Here is a 22,500-nt window from a genome sequence, read left to right on the forward strand (position 1 = left end):
ATTGCGGAGACTTACCCAGTGGTGTCCTAACACACAAATCGAGTGGCTGGTGCTAAGGGACAGTGGTGGACAGCCACAGGGGAGTTCTCATGGAGGTAGGCGGCTGGAAGCTGAACGGCAGAGCTCTTTGGACATCGTCTGTTAAACTGGTAAACTGCAGAAGTAAGACAACCCAGAAGATGAGCTGTGCAGGCAAGTGAAAGGGAAGAGGGGGGCGGGGCTCATTTCAGAGAGGAAAGGAGACTTAGGTAGCGTTAAGGCCCCTAGAGAGGAGACCCTTAACCTGTACTGAGGTGGGATGGGACGGAGCAGGAACTGTGGTGTGGAGTCAGGGGACAGATGTCCCTCTAGCACTTGCTCTGGACTAGGGGGCCTCTTGTCTAGCTAGGACAGATGTCCCTTACCTGTATATGGAGGCTTAGATTTTACCTCCTGCCATGGGAGGAGGAAAGGGAAGAGGTTATGTAGTGTATGTGGGAGCTAGTAGTGCTGCCATTTAGAGGATTCTGGAGACCTGGAGTGACTCCTTGGCTGTGATCATCTGCTATGAGTGTCTCGTCTTAGTGTATTCTTTGGCATTGCTCCTGCGTATCCACCTGTCTTCATACATAACCGGTTTTCCTGTGCATTGGAGGCCCCCTTTCGACTTTCTTACCACTTCGTTCCCATGTCCTTTCAGGTTTGTGGTCTGCCAGCCTTCAGGATGTGGGTGTAAATGGACAGTGTGGTGACATCCTTACCAGCAAAAGGTTCATGCTGGACATGCTGTATGCCCATAACAGAAAGTCCACAGAAGACGAAGAGAAAGGTGATGGCGAACCTGGGAGGTCTGCACAGGAGGTGGAAGCGGTGGCCAGCCTCGCCACCAGGATCTCCACTCTGCAGGCCAACTCTCAGGCCCCGGAGGAGAGCATCAAGAGGGTGGACATTGGCTGCTTGGACAACCGGGGCAGCGTGAAGGCATTTGCCGAGAAATTCAACAGTGGAGAAGTAGGGAGAGGCTCCGTCTCTCCTGATGCTGAGTCTCAGGACAAGGTCCCGGATACACCACCAGCACAGCTGAAAACTGAGTCTGATTACATCTGGGACCAGCTCATGGCCAATCCAAGGGAGCTCAGAATCCAAGACATGGATTTTACAGACCTGGGGGAGGAGGATGATATCGATGTTCTGGACGTGGATCTCGGCCACCGGGAAGCCCCAGGACCACCCCCTCCACCTCCTCCCACCTTCCTGGGTTTGCCACCCCCACCCCCTCCACCCCTATTGGACAGTGTGCCTCCCCCACCAGTCCCCGGTAATTTATTGGCTTCTCCTGTGTTCAACACTCCTCAGGGCTTAGGGTGGTCCCAGGTACCCAAGGGTCAGCCAGCATTCACCAAGAAAAAGAAGACGATCCGACTGTTCTGGAATGAAGTCCGGCCCTTTGAGTGGCCAAGTAAGAACAATCGACGGTGCAGGGAATTCCTGTGGTCAAAACTGGAACCCATTAAGGTGGACACTTCCAGACTAGAGCACCTGTTTGAGTCCAAGTCCAAGGAGCTGTCTGTCACCAAGGTAGGCTGGGCCCTGGCATGGCTCTTGCTTGGGAGAGGAGAAGAGCAGGAGGTTAGTTCTTGATGAAACATCCATCTTGTCGCTTTGGCCATTTGGTAAGCAGTCCACTGTGACTAGAATGTCTAACTTTTGAGATTATATTCTTAGATCCGTGCCATGTCAAATGCACAGCAGCACACCAGACAACCCAGGGAAAGAAGCTAAAAGGCCAATCATGGATGGCCATGTAGCCCAGGGGCAATGCCAGTACACTCCAAAGGAACTGGACTTGCTCGATTAGCAGGGTCCCTGAGAATGCTCATCCACTGTGACCTCCAGGGAGGTCATAGGAGCACTTTGGCCGTAGCTGTAGCCACTCAATGCTTTTGCAGAGGCAATAATTCACTCTCTGGATAATCCTCTGAGCTGACATGTAAAAACTATCTAGATATTCAGTAATGACATGTTTGCATCCCTAGAAAAAATTATATACGCATTTAGGTTTCTTATTTTCTTAAATGCATGAGCTCCATTTTATTACACCCACGAATGTGTAATTCAGGGTATGGTGAACTTTTTATGAGGCTAGAAGCTTTCTATCCTTCTAGGAATTTGGGATATGAGAAAGGACTTCGTAAAACATGATGTAGACAAGGGTGCCCAACCTTTTGATAATGTAGCACAAGGTCATGCCCGAGAACCCTGCGACTGAGTCACAGGAACAACTACAGGAATCTCAGGAAGCTTTTGGTTTTCTGTTGGGTCAGATTCATACCCAGTGGGACATGCTGGAAGGCATGTAAGAGCCGATATCTCTGAGCCAGTTCTATTCCCCGGCTGATCCATCCGTTCATCATCATCAGCTGAGATGAGTATAAAGTTGCCTGAACTGGGTTTTCAGACTTGGGAGTCAGGTACCAGTTCTAAAGACAAAAGCATGTATAGTATCCTCAGGACACACATGCGTGCGTGTGTGTGTGCGTGTGTGTGCGTGTGTGTGTGCGTTTGTGTGTGTTTGCATATGTGTGTGTGTGTTTGCATGTGTGTGCGCGCGAGTGTGTGTGTGTGTTTGCATGTGTGTGTGTTTTTTTTTGTGTGTGTGTTTGTGCGTATTTGTGTGCCTATGTGTGTGTGTTTGTGTGTGTGTTTGTGTGCATGTGTGTGTGTGTTTCTAAGAGGAGGTGCCATGGCTGTTGAGTGATGCTGAGCGGTCAGCTGGGCAGTGTTCATTGGTCAGTCTTCTTTTAAATCCAGTTGCGATCCTTAAACTTCTTGACCCCCTTTACCAATTGGTATTTATCCCAGTGTCTATTTCTGCCCAGGCTCAGAGAGGATACAGCTCTCAATTATTTCCTGTTTCAGAAATCTCCTTAAGTCAGAATTAAAGCTTCTTTACTGTAAGATCTGAATTACTGAGCTTTAATATAAGTTAGCACATCTCATCACTTCTGTTCTTTTGTTAAAGTGGGTTCAGATTTTGTTCTTTCTAGAACATAACCCCCAGGAATGAAACATTGAACACCTACTCTCAGTGTACCCATATCCTGATGTTTTTCAGGGTGCTGTCATACAGTACTTAGGTGACCATATGTCCTCTTCCTTTTCATACGGTCAGCCTGGCATTGTGGGAAAGACCAGCTGAGAGTTAGGTCATGACCCATCTCATACACTACACTGGACCCACTGACCCAATTGGCTTCCTCCTCCTCCTCCTCCTCTTCCTCCTCCTCTTCCTCCTCTTTCTCTTCCTCTTCCTCCTCCTCTTCCTCCTCCTCCTCCTCTTCCTCCTCCTCTTCCTCTTCCTCCTCCTCCTCTTCCTCCTCCTCTTCCTCCTCCTCCTCCTCCTCCTCCCCCTCCTCCTCCTCCTCCTCCTCCTCTTCTTCTTCTTCTTCTTCTTCTTCTTCTTCTTCTTCTTCTTCTTCTTCTTCTTCTTCTTCTCTCTCTCTCTCTCTCTCTCTCTCTCTCTCTCTCTCTCTGTCTCTCTCATTCCTCCCTCTCTCCTTCTCCTTCATGTACTCATTTGGCTAGCTGTGCTGCTGGTGGCTTCCTGCAGCTTCTCATACTGTGGAGGTTGCTGGGGGAGCTGCATGTGGCCTTGGGACTGAGAATAAAGAGGGAGGCAGGTTGGTAGTGGAGGCATGATTAACTCCATTTATGGTAAAATTAAGTTGCCATGAGAAGACTTAAAATGAGTGTTGCTTTACCCATCTCCCTTTTCTCTCAGTTTCACGGTGGTTGACATGGTTGGTGATAAGCTATTGGCTTCCATCCTGTCAGCTCCCCAGAGTTCTATTCTTAACCTGTAGAAGGTGAGCACCTCCTGAAATAGTGTAAGGCCTTGCTAATGGCTGACTGTGTGACCATGTTTGGTAAACCAGGGACATAAGGGAATACTCAGTCATCCACATTGGAGAGTTCAGCATCTTAAGATTGCGTCAACTGCAGATGGAACCCATTTTTAAAAAATGTGCATTTGTGCTGAACATTTATAGAATGTTTCCTTGTCCTTATTTCTAAAACAATGCAACAGCTAGTACATGGCTTTTGTATTATGCTAGGTAATATTAATAATCCAGAGATGATTTAGAACACTCTAGAGGACTTTAAGGGTTATGTAGAAAATATGTAAAAACCCATTTATGTAAGGCATTTGAGAATTATTGTACTCTCTGGTGGTCCTGAAACTAATCCCCTAGGGACACTGAGAGACAATGAAACTGAAACATTTATTAAATTGTTTCCAGAATGTTCTGCAATGAAACTTGGGAGCATATACCTTTGAGGGTTTGATGATGATGTTGTCATTGTTTGGTAGTCTTTTTTTAAAGATTATGTGAGCTGAAGCTAATTTTCAAAATATTATAAGGGGTGAAAATGCAAAATAATATTATTGCAGCACCACCTTGGAGAAATGGATCCATTTTGTATATGTTACCAATTCCGATATAACTAATTCCACATCTGGTTTTGATCACTGACTGTGATTTTCATACAACACAGCTGTAAACAGCCACTTCCGAACTCTGGCTCACGAGAAGTTTTTCATTAAACACAATAGTCTTCAACAAAAATGAAATCAACTTCACAAGACAGCATGAAACAAAGGGAATTGGTTTTAGTTTCTATTGGAAAACTAACACCAGCCCAAAGTGATAGGGTGTGGCTGTGATTATCCAGTCATGCCCACCCCAAAGATTCACTCCTGAGAGCCGGTGCTGCGGGGGGGGGGGGCACTTAATAATCATGAGAGGAACAAAAAGATGCCTTATTTCCTGGTTTCTTTTCAAAAATAGTTTGTGAAGCAGAACCCACTTTTCTGACTTGGCAGCATATATATATATATATATATATATATATATATATATATATATATAAAGATATGTATATATATATAAAGATATATATATATATATATATATATATATTTCGTTGTATTGTGTGGAGACTGAAACCCTGGGTTAAGCCGTACAGTGCATTTCTGCTGCTGCTCTGCGACGTGGTGATGTATGGTCAAGTGGTTCCAGGGAACTACTTCAGGGCAGAGAGTGTCCAGAACATGTGGACTTGACAGGAGGAGCCCCGTGAAGTGGCCTTCCCAATTCTTATGTCCAATGGGGGAGGGGGGCTGAAAACCCTTTATTCTCAATGGGCTCCTTTTTCACACCCCAGCTAACTACCAGACCAAGGACAAGTGCGGAGAAAGCAGGAGAGTGGCAAGGAGAGGACTTGGTTTTGCTTTTGGGCACATTTTGGTTCCTTGGGTTTATTTGGGGAAGGGTCTCAGATGGATTTGGTGACAATTTGTTTCGCTCCGGGTATTACCTGTTTTTCTATTGCTGCAACAAAACTCCATAATCAAAACAAGTTATACGAGAAAGAGTTTATTTGGGCTTACAGTTCCAGAGAGGCTCAGACTCCATGATGGTAGAGCAAAGAGGTGGTACCAGGAGCAGGAAGTGGGAGGCTCACATCTTGGATTGCCAGCACAAAGCAGGAGCTAACTAGGAATGGCTAGCTCCCGACACTTCCTCTAGCAAGGCCATAGCTCCTAAACTTACCCAAACTGTACCACTAGTGAGCTAAAATTTCAAATGCCTGACATCCTCATTAAAACTACCACACTCTGTTTATCCTGAAGTGTTTTTAGTATATCAGAAACTACTAACAAAGTCTTTAAAAGAAATATAGAGATGGTGATTTAATTGGCTTGGCCAGGGTAGAAGCCTCAGTGTGGGTGATTTTGCTGGTTTTGTTGTCTCCCTGTGTAGCCCTAGCAGGCCTGGAGTTTTACTGTGTAGATCAGGCTGGCTCCAACTTTGCAGTTGATGATCACGGCTATTTCTCTTTGTGTTTGGAGTATGGGTCTGCACACCTGCTCAGGCCTAGGCTGGGAGATTTCTAAGTCTCTTAGATTGGGGAGTACATCCAGAGTTTGTAAGTGTCTGCTTTAAAGTGACACATGAATATCTGACCACCTTCCACAGTGACAACCCCGATGTGGCTTCTTCCCTGGAGAAGAGATAAAGGTGTTGACACTTCCCATTCACATCTGGGATATGAGGGAGTTTGTTATTTCCTTATAACACCAGAAAGCCCAGATTCTACCTAGGGATTAGAAACATAACCTGTTATTCCTGTACTGCTGCCACAGTTGGTAACAGTCTCACTATGTCCTCTGCTTACGGTGACAGGAAAACACGGGATGTCCAATGTCCAATTGGCTTTAGCTACCAGAGTCTCAAAAACATGAGAAATTAATACCTTTTCCCCTTAATAATAAGGCAAGCCTATTCTGGAGTAGAATAATTTTTTTCTTTCATTCCCTCCCCATTCATTTTTTTAAAGACAGAATCTTATTATATAAGCCCTGGCTTCAAACTCAAAATAGCTTCCCTGCCTCAGCTTCTGGAGTACTGGGAATAAAGGCATGCACCACCACGCCAAGTGAAGATTTTATTCTAGTTTAACCAAAGATTTTTTTTTTGCCCTTTACGTAGACTTAGCCTTTTGTTTGTTTGTTTTGCTAGAAAGCTTTGCAATGTATTTCTTTATGATTCTCATGGAAAGACTAGAAAGCTTCTCAGGTTCTCATCTTTGCTACATCTCTACCATTGCAACATGTAACTTTTTAACTGTCCCTCTCTCAAGGGAGAGTTTTGAGAGTATCCCATATTGTCATTCTTGGCGGGAGTGAGCAGGGAGTCGACAAGCATGATTTACCATTTCTAGCATGGCCAGGCTAACCCGGACCCAGACACAGGGTCTCCAGCACCTGCTGCCAAGCAGCTCATGCAGGGCCAGTTGCCTTTCATGGAAGTGAGCTCAGACCCGGCAGCCTTCTCCAAACACATCACATCCTTAGATGGGTTTCTATTTTCAATCCCAGTACCTTCCGGGGTGGCAAGTTCAGTGTTTTCAATGTTTCACTTTTTAAACATTTTGATCCTCTGTTCCTAATAAAATTACTCTTTAAAACTTCAAGAGGGTGAGCCCAAGACGTAGCTCAGTAGTACAGGGTTTGCCTAACGTGTGCAAGACTCTGGGTTCTATCCCCAGCAAGGGGAAGAAACAAATCAAAGAGGTGATCGGTTGTGTCAGCCTCTTAGCAAATGTTAAACTTAATGAAAACTCTGTACTGACTATAAATGTCTTTCTGACATTTCTCATTGCTACCTGAATCTTCATCCTTCTGCCTTCCAAAGCTGAACAGCTTGGAGGCGAGGTGATGGCTTTTTCCTTTCCCTTGGATGTTGACTGAAATTGGGCTGCGATCATACACTTGTATGTGGCCTCACACCCTCCGTAACTATTCAGAATCAAGTTTGAGCCCTTACCTGCAGCTTCTGAAACCTTTGTTTTTAAGGATAGTGGTTTGATCTGCTCTCAAACCCAGTTTCTGCATCTCTAGCCCAGGAAGCATCAGCCATCTATGTCTCCACTAAGCACCCTTAGCTGCTCCAGAAACTTGGATTTATCTGTGTCGCTCTTTACCCCTGGGAAGCATAAGACATTAAGGTGTCCTCTATCCGACTCTAGGGCTGTCGTTATCAGTCATGGCCTCGGCAGTTACCAGTCTGCCTCTTTTGCACTTGTGTGCTGTCTTTTGAAGCCTCATTCTAAAGACACACAACTCTGTCTCCCTATACGTCAGACCCTCACCCTTCTGGGACAACCTGAGAGAAAGGTACTGAACCCTCTTGTCTTCCTTCCTGCCCCTTCTCTCTCTGAGGTCTCTGTTCCCCTGGACATACAGGGTAACCTCCCATTCTCTTCCATCTGTCTTGACCTCACCGTTTCTCTGCAGTGTTCTTGGTCAAGTACAAAAGAAATGAACAAAAAGCCTTCCATGGCATCCAGACCTGAGGCATGTCTCCAGAGATCGTCCTGGGTTTGGGGGTAGTAAGAGGTGCTATGTAGGCTCTCAAAGGAGAAACTCCATTTAATAGGCTTCATGGGACTAAAACAGCCTGGAGACTTTTCAAGGTCCCTCTCTTCTTAAATAAACAGGTCCCCTTTTCCCTTGAGCCCCCTGGACATACTTGGGAAAGTAGCATGTTGCAACACAGCCGTGCAGCTATTTCCCTCATAGGGTTGCATACCTACTATGCAGAAGCAGATGCACAGTAGAGATAGCCCTGTTTTTATGTTCAGCCACCCTGTAGTTAAGCACTCTATGGGGAGCCTTGGGCGGCAGGTATTTTGTTCCAGCATTCCTCCATCCTGACCATTCTTGAAACTTGCTGAAGGGGAGGGTAGAGGTTGGCTCTCTAACCTTTAATGCAAGAACTGAGACTGAAACCATCCTTCCTGTGGCCCAGAGCTGACCAATATCATTGGAGGTCTCTTGGCCCTCCAGAGGTGACTTCTCACACTCTTACGTGAACAGTTCTCATTTGGGAACTGGGCACCTACAAGCTACTCTGGAAATAGGATACCATGGAGAGGTGATGAATAAGCCTACAGAGACAGCAACTAGTTGGAAAAGAAACTGTTAGTGCCCAAATGTTATCCAAGTCCTCAGGACACTGAGGGTCGTGGGTTAAAGGCCAGCCTGTGCTACAGAGTAAGTTAGGAGACTACTTAGAAAAATCCTGTCTGTGAAACTAACAGTGTAAACAAAACAGACTGTTGGGGAATTAGGCTGGGATCCTAGCCTCTCCTGCCTGTCTGTGTTCAGGGTTTGATCGCATGCCTCATTGGTGTCCATAGAAGCAGACACAAACCATGTGGCAGTCAAGAACAGGAGGCCTCCTTAGGTGTGGCCTGGTCTTTCTCTCCTGTGCCTCCTTCTCTGCTTTCTCCTTGACCTTCTCCTCAGAAGGTCTGCATGAGTGGATCACCAGGCTTGCTTCTCACTCTCTGTCTGTCTTGATTTTGTTTCACTTTGTTTCCTGTTCTGGTTACACACTCTTCTGTCACTCTTCATGTCAGACTTTGGTCCTGAGACTTTAGTCTAGGTGAGAAGGACCAGGGCGGTGCTGTGAGAGCCTTTCCCTTGTAACTATGCCATGCTGCCTTTTCTCCGGTGCTGTCTCTGGGCACCAGCTGACTGGGAGATACAAAGAGCTCCACAACTATCAGAAATGGATTATTAATGCTTAACAAAAGAATGTTGGTGGCTGGGGTGGTGGCTCAGCAGTTAAGAGCACCTGTTGCTCTTTCAGAGGACTTGGGTTCAGTTCCCAGCACCCACATGGTGGCTCAAAACTATCTCTAACTCCAGTTCCAGGGAATCCAATGCCCTCTTCTGATATACAAGGATACCAGGCATATACATGGTAGACAAATATACACACAGTTAAAACACTCATACAGATAAATAAATGAATGTAAAAAATTAAAGAATTTTATTGACTTTTAAAATGCACATAGTCTTTTATTAACTTTAGACTAGATTTTTTTCTATTTAAACAAATTGTTTTAGTCAGAGTTTGTATTCCTGCACAAAACATCATGATCATGAAGCAAGTTGGCGAGAAAGGATTTATTCAGTTTACACTTCCACATGGCTGTTCATCACCAAAGGAAGTCAGGACTGGAACTCAAGCAGGGCAGGAAGCAGGAGCTGATGCAGAGGCCATGGAGAGATGTTACTTACTGGCTTGCTTTCTTATAGAACCCAAGACTACCAGCCCAGGGATAGTACCATGAACAAGGGGCCCTCCCCGCTTGATCACTAATTGAGAAAATGCCTTTCAGCTTGGTCTTATGGAGGCATTTCCTCAAGGGAGGCTCCTTTCTCTGTGATAACTCCAGCTTGTGTCAAGTTGGCACACAAAACCAGCCAGTACACAAATCTTAGTAGAATTTTGCTAGAATACTACTACTACTACTACTACTACTCCTACTACTCCTACTACTCCTACTACTCCTACTACTACTACTACTACTACTACTACTACTGCTACTACTACTACAGGTTGCATTAAAGTTCTCTAATAGAACTCATAGGATGAAATATATCCCCACTGCCCCTTCCCCAGGCTGGGATATCTCGGTTGTTTCTTCATGGAGAAACATGTATTTAAGGACCTAAAATAAATCTGAAGCAGTTGAGTTGGGAGGGTTAGGAGGACTGGCCTGATTCGCTGTGGTAGCCCACAGCTCTCGTGTTATTCCCACTACGTGGCTTCTCTGCTCCTGGACTCAGGCAGCGTCAAAGCAGCCATTCAGAGGGTACTTGTCAGCAAGGTATGGTCGGAGTTTCTCCCCCACTCTGGCTTGTGAGGTCTTTCAGGAGATAGCCTCATCTAGTCTCATCCCTGAGTAGAATGGCCCATCTCCTGACTTTCTCCCTGGGACCTGGCAGCATTGCAGATGGCCCAGTTGGAGACTCGGTTCCTGCAGACCTGGCCTTTTCAGCAGGTAGCACTGGCTTCCTGTTGGAATCCTTGCTCAGTGAGCACACACCATCACAGTCCAGTTTTCTTTAAGAGAGCCACCCTACCTTTGCCCATAAGAATGTTGTTCTGTGGTTCAAACAGCCATCCTCCCAGATGCCTTTGCACCCCAGGAACCCTGAGCATTGTAGAGGTGGAACCAGTCTCCTCCCATGACCCTCCACTGCCACTCACAAGCAACTTCCTGACAGCTGAAGGGAAAAGTGGACACAACTGTGTCCTAGCTCTGGAGGTAACAAATGTTGGCTTATCTCCCCACATCCTGTGTTTATCTGTTGAGGCAGCCATAATAAAATACCATACAGCAGGCTGGAGAGATGACTCCCTTTGTTGTTCTAGGTGACTTGAGTTCAATTCCCAGCACCCACACAGTGGCTCACAGCCATCTGTAACTCCAGTTCCAGGGGATCTCATGCCCTCTTCTTATCTCCACAGGCAACAGCCTTGCACATAACACACAAACATACAAACATGTAAGCTTACCATTCGTACACATAAAAATAAATATACTTATTTTAAAAATAACATACCCAGTGGCTTAAACAACAGATATATGTCTTACAATTCTTGGTTGAGGCTGTGGAGTTCAAGATCAAGATTGATTCTGCCAGGGGCTTTCTTCTTGCCTTTCAGATAGCTTCTTTCTTGCTGTGTTCCTGTAAGAACACCAATTCCAACGTAAGGATTCCATTCTTCCCACCTTATCTAAACCATAATACCCCCAAAAGCTCTGACCTATGATACTAGATTCTATCTCTTGGGAAATTAGGAGACCAGCGACTGATTTTGGGGAAAGGATACAAACATTGAGTTTCAGAGGCTTACAAATTGAGTTCTAGACATGTGCTAGCCCTGTGCTAGCCACAAGGATGAGGGAGGCACAGGGTCTGCCTCTGAGAGGCACCCATGCCACTGGGAAAGCTGCAACCCAGAGTTCTGTGAGGATACCAGAACACCCCCAGTTCTCTGGTCTCTTTGGTGTCTGCACCTGCTTGTCACTCATCCTTTTTAAGGGCATGTGCCCTTTCTTTTCTCTTACTTAGGAGGCCCCATCCTGTCCTGCAGTGGGCAGTGTATGATGGCTAAGCATACAGAAAACATGGAGGTACTCTAGTCCGAAGGGTGCAGGGAATTTGAATAGCGAGGAAGGCCCTAGGAAGATCCATGAACCTAAGGGCTGACACACCAGCCACACTGAATGTCCTCATCAGCCTGACTCCTCAGCCTGGGTATTCACTGCTATAGGCACATATACACTGAACCAACTAAGACACGTCCTAACACCTCACAGCACATAAGAAAGGAACTCTAAAAGGCTGGGGACACGAAAAAAATTCCTATTGAAGGAAAATCAATATTATTTTGTAATGTGTCTGACTTGTGAAGTTCCATTAATAACCTTGGAAGCTACTGAGTACCTAAGCCTTGATTTATCTCTCTCTTCCCCAAACTCTATCCCCTGTGCTGAGTGGCAGCCAGTTCTTCCCTGAGCTGAATCTGGGCCATTTATTTGCTCTTACCTCTAAATAAGGAGTGAAACCCTAGATGACCCATTAATCTTTTGATTTTCCTTGTTTTATCACCAAGAAAACAGCTGCAGATGGTAAAAGGCAGGAGATCATTGTTCTGGATTCCAAGAGGAGCAACGCCATCAACATTGGCCTGACTGTACTGCCCCCTCCAAGGACGATTAAGATAGCCATTTTGAACTTTGATGAGTATGCCTTAAACAAAGAAGGGATCGAGGTAAGGCAAGTTCTTTGAAGAATCACTAGTGTTATGAAATGTGCATCGCTTTGTGGCATTAAATAGAACTTTGGTGGTTTGCAATATTCTTTAGTCAACTTGACTCTATTATTAATGATTCTTAGATGTTTATTCTGGGCTGGGGTGACAAGTCATGCTGCCTGTGAAGTTCAGAGATCTTGGCTCATTTATGGACTTCAACTTTAACCAAATATTGCTTACTTCAGAAAAAGATCGTCCTGCCTAGGTCTCCTTCTATGTCATGTTACTATGTGTAGGAAGACCTATGAATTGTATGTACTCTTTCATTAGGTGCTGAGGTCCACATAAAGGACATAGTTTTGATCTTACAAAAGTATGATTTGGGGCCAGAGATAAGGCTCACACACCATGTACAAATCCCTGGTTTGATCCCTAGGACTACCAACAGTGGGTGTGATGGTACTGACCTGCAGTCTCTGTGGTTGGCAAGTGGAGGTAGAAGGATCAGAAGTACAAGGTCATCCTCACACACTGGGTTAACGCCAGCTTGAGCTACATGAGACTTGTATTAAAAAGAAAAAAAATAAGCCAGAGATGATGATGATGATGATGATGATGATGATGATGATGATGATGATGATGATGATGATGATGTTGTTGTTGTTGTTGTTGTTGTTGTTGTTTTTGTTGTTGTTGCTGCTGGATCATCTGAAGACCAGAACAAGTCAGCTAAGGCTTTCATGCTTGCTGAACTGTTAAAGGTAGAGAAAGATGAAAGGTAGATCACACAGTAGAGAATAATCCTCTGTTTGTGATTCATATTTAATCTTAAATCTGCATTTCTATCCTTCCTTAGATCATTCAGTTTCCAGATAAAAGACATATAACTTTTATATTTATAATAAGCCTTTATAGCATTAGAACTGGGAAGATACCTATCTTCTTAGCTATTAAAATCTACTTCCCCATCATTAACCCTGAATCACAACTTGGTATGGTCCATCTGGGCTGCTCTTAATTCCAATTGGTCAGCCTTCACGATAATTTTTTTATAACTCATCTACCCCACAGTGTCTCTTTCCATCTCTCTCTCTCCTCCTTGTCCCCTGCCTCTGATCCCAAGCCTGGGAACCCAAAACCCACCTATCTTCTGCCCAGCTAGAGGCTATATGGATCTTTATTCATCAATCAGGGATAATTTGGGGGGCAAGGTAACTGTGTCACTTGGGTCTATGTGCACATTCTCTTGTCCCTGGGAAGAACCAGCCTCCGTGGTGAACACCATGCCAATGGCACAGTTGATGAGGCACACCAGATATGGAAGACAAAATCACTGCTCATCTCTCTGCATCTCCCTACTCTCATCCCACACTATATGCCAGCAAGAGCCACATATGTTTATATTTAACATTACTAAATTTTTCATATTTGGTCTTTTAAAAATTCCCCCTTTATTGTCTAAATAAAAAGGCTTTATCTCTTAAAGAAATAAACAACATGTAGTAGGAACAATTGGGAAATAATTATTCTATCTTGGTGAATTTCGAGTTCTATGTCTAAATCAATTTCTATTTTGTTCCCCATTCTAATTTGTAATATTAATATAAAAACATCTTCTTAGGCTTAGAATATCTTCTTAAATCCTAAGCAATTTAATCTTATAGTAAGATTATGACTATTTAGTCTTTAATTCCATCAGAGACCTTAGAAGGAATAAATATTATTTGAGTATGCAGGAAGTGCTGGGATGCAGCTTCCAACAATTATAGAAACGACAGAGAGTTGACAATCTGGACAGTACTTAGTATTCTCTATAATGTTGGAGCATCTATCTTCAAGCTTCTCTACCAGGATATCTGACAGACCTTACAAGAAGCAGTAATATGAAGGGCTTGTTTACCTTGTTTTGGCAGAGTTTGGCAATCAACTATTCTGCATCTGTTTGTCATTTCTTGATAGCATTTTGTCTGCAGATGAATTTAGGGAATTTTTTTTTGCTGAGTGTCAAGTTTGCTATAATTGAAGCAGTTCCATATGGAGGCTTTTGATGCTCATCATCTTCTTACAAGTCTAATGGAGTGTTGCCAGGAGTTGACATGTCTTAATGTCAAAAATATCTTAAATTAATAACATTATGGTTAAATGCCATATTCTGTGAGTCTCTGAGATTTTTGAAGAGCATTTATTCATAGCATATCTGAATTGTCAAATGTTGCCTGTCTCCAGCTATCTGTTATCTATCTAACACAGGATATATATATATTTCTGTGATAATTCAGACTAGTATCAAACATGACTATGAGTTTGATTGACTATTAACTTGTATTACTTATCCTAAATGGTTTGTAATAGCAGTTATTAAAAGGATTTTGATTAAATCTATTATTAAAGGAGTTGCATAGGTATAATACTTTTGTAAGAATTGAAACAGAAATATTATGTTTTAACAAATTAACATCAAATTTTGTATCAATATACAAAGATTTATATTAATGAAAACCTTAAATTTGCATCATTATACAAAATTAGGTACCAGTGTAACAAAATATAACCTCAATTCTGTATCAAAATATAAATAATCTCTACCAATGTAAGATTATGACTATAAGATGTTTTCTGGTTTAAGAGCAGATTCAGTAATCTACCCCTATTTGTCCAATTTTTATAATATATCTATATCCCCCATTTCTTCTCCTCTTTCCACCTCTATCTTTCTCTTAGTGGTCCCCCACCTCCAACCCCAAGTATGGAAACCCCAAAACTGTACTCATCATCTGCCTAACCAGAGGCTGTAGGTACCTTTATTCACCAATCGGGGATAACTTGGGGGACGGCAAGGTTACATATTATCCCTTGGGTCTATGTGGGGATTATCTTGTCTGTGTGGGCAATTAGGCCTTGGGGGACAATATTTAGCATTACAATACATAGCAAAAGGCCAAATCTCAACATTCTCCTGCTATGAATCAATTCTTGTCCCTCCACATGATCATGCTCTCCTGCCTCTGTGCGATAGTGCCAGATCGTACCAGGTGAAACCTCTTATCATAATGATGGAAAAGGGGAAGAGCTACTAAACAACCTACAGATTTTCACCCATGGATAATGTAACCTGGAGATATCTGGGTAAGGTTGAGGAGTCTAGAGACACAGTGATACTGGATGTTCTATTCTTCTATCTAAGCCTTCCACAGCTAAGGTTTGTTCATACACAGTCTTGTTTGCATAACTTGGACATAGAACCAGTGAAGCCTGACTCTTGAGAGCACCAGCCTTTGGTAGAGAAGTCCCCAGAGAGGAAGGCTTGGCCACAGTACTAAGTGCACCTTGAGCCATGGGTAGAGGAGAGGGCAGTGAGCACACAGTATGTGCAAGATTTGGAGCCCAGTATGCCAGGTATACGTTTGTGGTTTGGGAAGAAGAGACAGTTGCAAGAAGAACTGTCCACTGAAACAAGTACTAGGTTGAACATACAGTGCCCAGGCCAAGTTCATGTTAATGCAGGAGGTGACCTCACTTGGAAAGGCAGTCCCATTAAAATGGGCCATCAGTTTTCTGGATCGTATTCTAATAAGAGGAGGGATATTTAGACACAGACAGATAAGAGTGCCACTTGAATCAGAGGACACACTCGGAGATTCATGGAATGGAAAGCCACGTGATATTGGGGCAGAAATGAGAGGGACATGCTTACAAACCAAGGGATGCCAAGGATCATGTTGAACATTAGAAGCTAAGAGGCAAGGGAATGCTCTCCTCTTCAGCCTTCAAAGAGAAAGCCTCCTACAACCTTGATTTTGGATGTCATGAGAGAATAAATGTAGGCAGTTTAAAGCCACTTGATTTGAGCAACATTGTTACTACAGCAGCAATAGGACATATAACTAATACACTAGGTACCATCTCCCACTCTGACCCACAACCAGAAATGTCTCCGTACACTGTTAACTTCCCCTAGAGTAAAAGCAAGCTGAGAACTCCTGATTGGAACTACCTCCATGTCTGAGGACTGACTATCCTTCAGCTGATCTCACATAGCTGTGAAGACCATGGAGCAAGCCCTCATGTAGAATGTGCAATGCAGTACACTCTGTCATCTCCCTTCATGACTGCTGACCCCAGTGCCTGAGTGGCATAGAAGATATGTACTCATGTGCTGGGAAGGGCCCAGGGCATGTTCTGGACTCCTGTCATTCAAGAGTTAAAATGAGACAAAGAAGAAAAACCAATTGTCAACTTCCAGACCTTTGCTAATAAGATTTGCAGTTAATGCTCACAGGCCTTCAGCCAGACCCTCCGCTTCCTGGATACACACATTATGTCATGGTATCTCAGCGTCATGGGGCCGTTGGCAAGCTCTGTGCTACAAAACACAATTAGGATGTATTAAATGACATCCTGTGCCATTGCCTAGCAACTCAGGGTATGAATCTGGATTTGTCATACCAATTAACTCTATTAAGGAAATGGTTTTCAGAAGAGTATTCGGCTGTAGGAAGTTATTTTAGAATCATCTCGAGGGAACATCAATAATATTTTTCCAGTAAAATGCTTGAAATGATCACAAATGGAAATGGGAAAACATACTCCCTCCCCCCTTTGCTATTACAATTCTTAGAACGTAGTCCGTTTAAAAGGCAGTATAGCACAGTGGTCTTTAATGACGTTTAATTTGGTTCTCTTTGACTGTCAGACCCAGCATCATCCTAGAAGCAGAAATTTCCTTTAACCATTTGTGCCACAGTATCATTTTAAGAAGTTTGTATTCCTGAATGCCTGTCCTTAGCTGGCTTCGTGGGTGCTGGACATAGGCGAGTCTTCTCATGGAGCGACATGGCTGGCTCAGGGAACTAGAATGGTCTGAAGACGAGACAGCTGTTCTGTTTGTAGCGTTTGCAATCGCAGATGAGCGTCAATGGAAGACGGAGCTACTGCTGTGACGTGCGGGGCAGCCCCTAGCAGTTCTCCGACTCTGCATGGGAAAGCCTCAAGAAATCATTCCATCTGTGCTGGACACAATCATCTCGTGCACCAATGTGTCTCCTCAGAGTGCTCAAGAGATGGGAAGAGATACCACCAGGATCCTTCCATGGCTTAGTTAAGTTGCTTCAGGAAAGCGCATGGATAGAAAGCCATTTTCTCAGAATAATGCAAACCTTTTACAAACTACCCCTGGCCAAACTTTCCCAAGCCCCTGCTGCCACACCCATGTCCTTCTAGTATATTCTTCATCACCATGGCTAGGGTTTAGTCAAAATGAACAAGTAAAATCCTCATCACCGTGACTCATCTGCAGGTAAATGAAATGGCCAAACTCAACCTACCATTTATAGGTCCAAAATAAAGGTACATTTGCATTGTTTGGGGGAGGGCAGAATGGGCTTCCGGTATGGAAACAAGTATGATTATTGTAGTAATTCAGAAACACTGTTTAGTACAGGGGTTCTCAACCTGTGGGTCATGATCTCTGACAAATCCTATCTCCAAAAAAATATTTAAACATTACAATTCATAATAGCAGCAAAATTACAGTTATGAAGTAGCAATAAAAGTGATTTTGTAGTTAGGGGGCTATCTTCACAACACGAGAAAGTGTTTTAAAGGGTCATAGCATTAGGAAGGTTGAAAGTCACCCATCTAGGAAGAAAGTAAAGAAAAATTCAGATTACTGCATTTTGGTTTTGTTGGATGTTCCTTTCCCTACAAAACCAATTGGTGACTCAAAAAAAGAATCATCGAGGAACCTACTAATGTGACCAGAGTCTGACTTAAGCCTTGCCTTCTGTTCATCAGTATCATTTCTGGTGGAAGAAGGGACTAGCTATGCACAGGAGGTGGCACCGCTCTACTGTCCCACTGTCCTATAGCTGTCCTTAGACAGTGATAGAAAGGAAGGGGAGATCAATTAGCAGATCGTAGGCCCAGAATCCTCAGTGGCAGAGAAGTGGTTCCAATTAGAGAAGTACATAGCAAAGGAGAAATGTTCAGTTCCTTCAGAGGGACAAAGCAACAAAGCGTGCAGGAACATGTCTCCTGGAGATTAGAAACGGTGCTGGCAAGCCTTTGTTTTGAAATTCCTGTTGTGCCTAGAACAATTTAAGCATTATGAAAATTAAAGTGCACTTTCTTTTGCTAAAGATTTTGATTCCAACTGTAGATGTTTTTAGAGCATTATCTGTTTGAATTGTTTGGATTTTTTTTAATCTACACTGTCTTTGTGGACAGGGTGACCTCCAGAATTCTGGCTAATTCTCTCCTGATACTCAAATTCTGCCCACATAGTCTCACCCTGGAGCCTCGCTGAGTAACAGCCTCTGCTCCGTAGCGTCCTGATGTTACCGCAGAGGACTGTTTGGTTCTGGGGATGTACCACAATGTGTTTACCTATTTATCCACTAAAAGTTTTAACTTGACACAGATTGGGGCTATTACAAATAAAGAAACTGCAAATATTTTAATGGTTTCCAGTGAATGTGTTTTCACTTTTCTGGAGTACATACCCAGGAATGGAATGGCAAGGTTGCAGGACAGCCTCTCTGCTGATAAGTTTCAGCTTATGTTTTCATTCTTGTTACAGTGAAGGAAATTAGCTAGGATAGAGTTTACCTTATCCGCTGCTGCTTGTGGAAATATTTTTCCTACCATGGGCCACAAAGGTTTTCTCTTGTTTCTTTCCAAATTTTTTATGGTATTACATTTTACTTTTAAAGTCATGATCCATCTTGAGTTTCTTTATGTATAGAGGAGAATTAAGTTGAGAGTATTTTGTTTTGTTTTGTTTTAAATAGAGAATCTAGTTGTTTCAAGACCACTTGTTATAAATCGCATCCTTTCTCTGTTGAATGGTCTTTCACTTTTGTCTAATGGAACATGTTTGTGTACCCTTTTCTATAGTGTTCTGTTCTTCTGTTGAGATAAATATTGATATAAATGTATGCACAAAACCTACTCTATTGTTACATAGTAACAGTGAGCAAATTTTAAAGTGTTATTTATGATGAAATATACAAGTCATAACTATAATAAATAATGTATAAGCTGTATGTGACGGAAATTAGAAAAATATGTATAATCTATAAATTTAACTCAGTTCCAGCTAAAAGACCAATATGATTTTGTATAGAGACAGAAAAGCTGGTTCTAGAAGCTATATACTATGGAAGAAGAAATGGAAAGTTCATGGTGAACTGAAGTATCACTCTCCCAACTTGAAGAACTATAGAATCATAGCCATTAGAATAGTTATGTTATATATATATATATATATATATACATATATATATATAATTATATATACTTTTACATTTGATTATTGTTTCTATGTAATAATAAAGTAGGTTTTATGTACTGGCCATATATCATGAAATATGATTAAACTCAACTCTGTGGTTTAGAAACATTGTTGCTGTTACTCATAGTTCTTCACATGGACCATCATAGCTTCTATGAACAACTGAACCTTTCTTGTCTTCTCTCTGTCTCTCTCTGTCTGTCTGTCTGTCTGTCTGTCTGTCTGTCTGTCTTTCTCTCTCTCTCTCTGATATGTGTGTGGGGGGGTGGGTAGAAAGGGTTTCCAGGCACTATTTAAGTAGGAATGATAAGGATAGACTAATTTTTCTCTGTTATAAAAGTATAATGAATTAGGCATTTGAGCTGTAGGTAGAATCAATTAGATTCTAACACCCATGGTCGTCTTTGCACTCCACAGTTGGTTTGTCCAGAAGCGAATAGAAATAGAAAGCTATCCTGTTCTCATCACTGAGAAGTATGTACACAGTATTGTACATTGTATTGAGTTCTTCCTCCATCAGACCTGGGTTTGATATTGAAGCATTGCTTCTCTATGGGTTTTGGTTAACATTTGCAATTAATGCATAAAAGCCAATCTGACTTCTTCCCGAAGGTTTCATTTTTGCAATCCATTTATAAGATGTGCCACAAAGCACATGTTCTGGACATGCCACTGTATCTCCCAGGGAGCAGGAAGGCATTCTCCAATATTCTGTCCTTTTCTTTTCACTTATTATCCCTGTCCTTGCCTGGAACGCCCTTTATGCACAAGGCTTAGGAGTCCTGGAGCAGGATGTTTAATGTTCACTGGTTATAATAATATAACACCTGCCTATTATTAAAAACAGAATGATATTAACCACCTGCTTGGAAAATTGTAACAGAAATTTGAAAACATTACAGGAGCGGAGTCCATCACTAACAAAGAATTATTACATCTTCCTATTTTTCTAGAAAATTCTGACCATGATTCCAACTGAAGAGGAGAAGCAGAAAATCCAGGAGGCTCAGCTGGCAAACCCGGAAGTACCCCTGGGCAGTGCAGAACAGTTCCTTCTCACCCTCTCTTCCATCAGCGAGCTTTCAGCTCGGCTGCACCTGTGGGCATTCAAAATGGATTATGAAACCACAGAAAAGGTAGGCAGGTCATTCATGGGGGCCATCCCACTTGCCTGTGCTGCCCATTGTTTTTTTACAGCTGGTTAATGCCAAGCTTGTGAAGCCTTGTCCTTGACACAGAGTTTGGAGGGTGAGCTGACGGTCACTGTGTTCTGGCTTACACTGGGTGGTGTGCATTGCATCTGTGCTAGGTGGCGAGTGCCTTCCTGACACCAGCCTCATAAATAACTTTTTGTGATCAAAATTTTCCAGGCTGTATTTTCATGGTGGAAAATAGAGAAAAGCACAATGTGCGGGAAATCTATCACCCTCCCACCTGTTGATGATAACCCAAACTTGGCACTGGCCACGGCAGTTGGCAGCTGCATGGGTACCTTTGAGAGAATGGCAGTAGCTACCTTTTGAATTGTGCGACCAAAGGTCTGTGGCAGAAACTACGTATGGGAGGAGAGTTTTGCTCAGGGCTCACAGTTTCAGAGGGGAAAGCCCTTCAAGAAGGGAAAGTCAAGATGGTGAATGGAACAGCTCCATCCATGGTAGCAGCAGCAGCTTGAGGCTGCAGACAGAAAATTGACTTATAGGGGAACTAAGAAGCTACAGAGTAGTATATGTCTCTGTGCTCCTACAGTGAGACAGGTAGACAGACAGACAGACAGACAGACAGACACACACACACACACACACACACACACACACACACACGGGTTGAGGGAGGATTTAGATGAGAAAGGTACTGGACGTTACTCTTATTAAAAACAGCAAGTGGAAGGCACAGCACCCTTCCTACACTGGGTTATGGTATGTAACTTCCCTAGGAAGCTTTAAACAAACATCTCTCCACCCTGGGTAGTAACAGAAGACCAAAGAAAGATTTCCACTCAAGTCTAATTCAGTGAACCAGAATTTACCAGGGTTACTCACATGAGGGTGGGTCAGGGGTTACTTACAAGAACACAGCTAGCTCACACAGATTTATAGAACCATGGGTGTCCCTGAAGTGCCCTGCCGAACATCAACATACAGAAAGCTGGAGGAGTGTCTTTTTCTCTAGATGTTGTTACTTCTTATGTAGCTTGGCGAAGGGGGTCTTGTGAGTCTTGTGTTTAAGGACATTCCTGAGACTTGTAAATGTTGGTAACTTTCTGAGTCTCCCTCTGAGCAGTAGTACTTGGATTTGGAAGATGTTTCATAACAGGTCAGTGGACATGCTCTTGTAGGCTAAACACAGGCCAGTGGGAATTAGATGATGAACTGGAGGGGTCTTAGTACCAGAGAAGAGGAAGACTGGAGCCTAGAAGAGTTAACAGGTTGCTGTCTGTACTGGATATGCTATACAATAGTGAGTTTGGGAGACTTGAGGGAAATTTTCAGGGTGAGCATTTCTAATAAAAAAAATCTAAAACCTGAATGCACAAAAATCCAAAACTGTTTGAGGGCCAAAATGATACTGCAGTGAACATTCCATACCTGACTCATGTGACAAGACATAATGAAGTAGAAGTACACTAAAAGTATTTTTAAAATATTGCCTGAAATTACCTTCTGGCTTGGTTGTAATGAGTGTGTTATGATTCCTGCGTGAGTTTCATCCTTATACTTGATCCCATCTCTGGGGGGGTCTTATTAGGCATATTCAAATATTTCAAAATATGAAACATGTCTGAGTCCTATGTATTTTGGATGAGAGATTTTATTTGATCCATTTTACGTCTGAACTCTTGGAATCAAGTGGAAATAAAGACACGTAAGACTGCTGGGTGACTGTCATAACTCAGTTGTGAACCGTCTGGCATGCTTAGGTGATTCTAGCAAAGTAAGATGGCGCTGAGGATGATGCGTGACTAGCTGTGGTTGAGGACTAGAAAGTCAGGGCTGCTGGAAAGACTAAGGTTGACCATCCTGGTGTGGGAATCCAGGCAAGTGAAAA

The 22,500-nt window shown here is 43.1% G+C and overlaps 1 protein-coding gene across 7 annotated transcripts in view; it reads left to right on the top strand.

Annotated features, from left to right (window-relative positions):
- Nucleotides 1-22,500, top strand: part of Fhod3 (formin homology 2 domain containing 3) — a 432,679-nt gene that overhangs the window by 388,734 nt on the left and 21,445 nt on the right. For all 7 annotated transcript variants that reach the window (XM_017600804.3, XM_017600806.3, NM_001415720.1 and 4 more), the window contains 3 exons: nucleotides 680-1,557; nucleotides 12,024-12,182; nucleotides 20,409-20,591. In XM_017600804.3, coding sequence (XP_017456293.1) covers nucleotides 680-1,557; nucleotides 12,024-12,182; nucleotides 20,409-20,591 — 1,220 coding nt within the window. The remainder of the gene's footprint in view (nucleotides 1-679; nucleotides 1,558-12,023; nucleotides 12,183-20,408; nucleotides 20,592-22,500) is intronic.

This window comes from Rattus norvegicus, chromosome 18, assembly GCF_036323735.1.
Source record: "Rattus norvegicus strain BN/NHsdMcwi chromosome 18, GRCr8, whole genome shotgun sequence".
NCBI classification, from domain to species: Eukaryota; Metazoa; Chordata; class Mammalia; order Rodentia; family Muridae; genus Rattus; species Rattus norvegicus.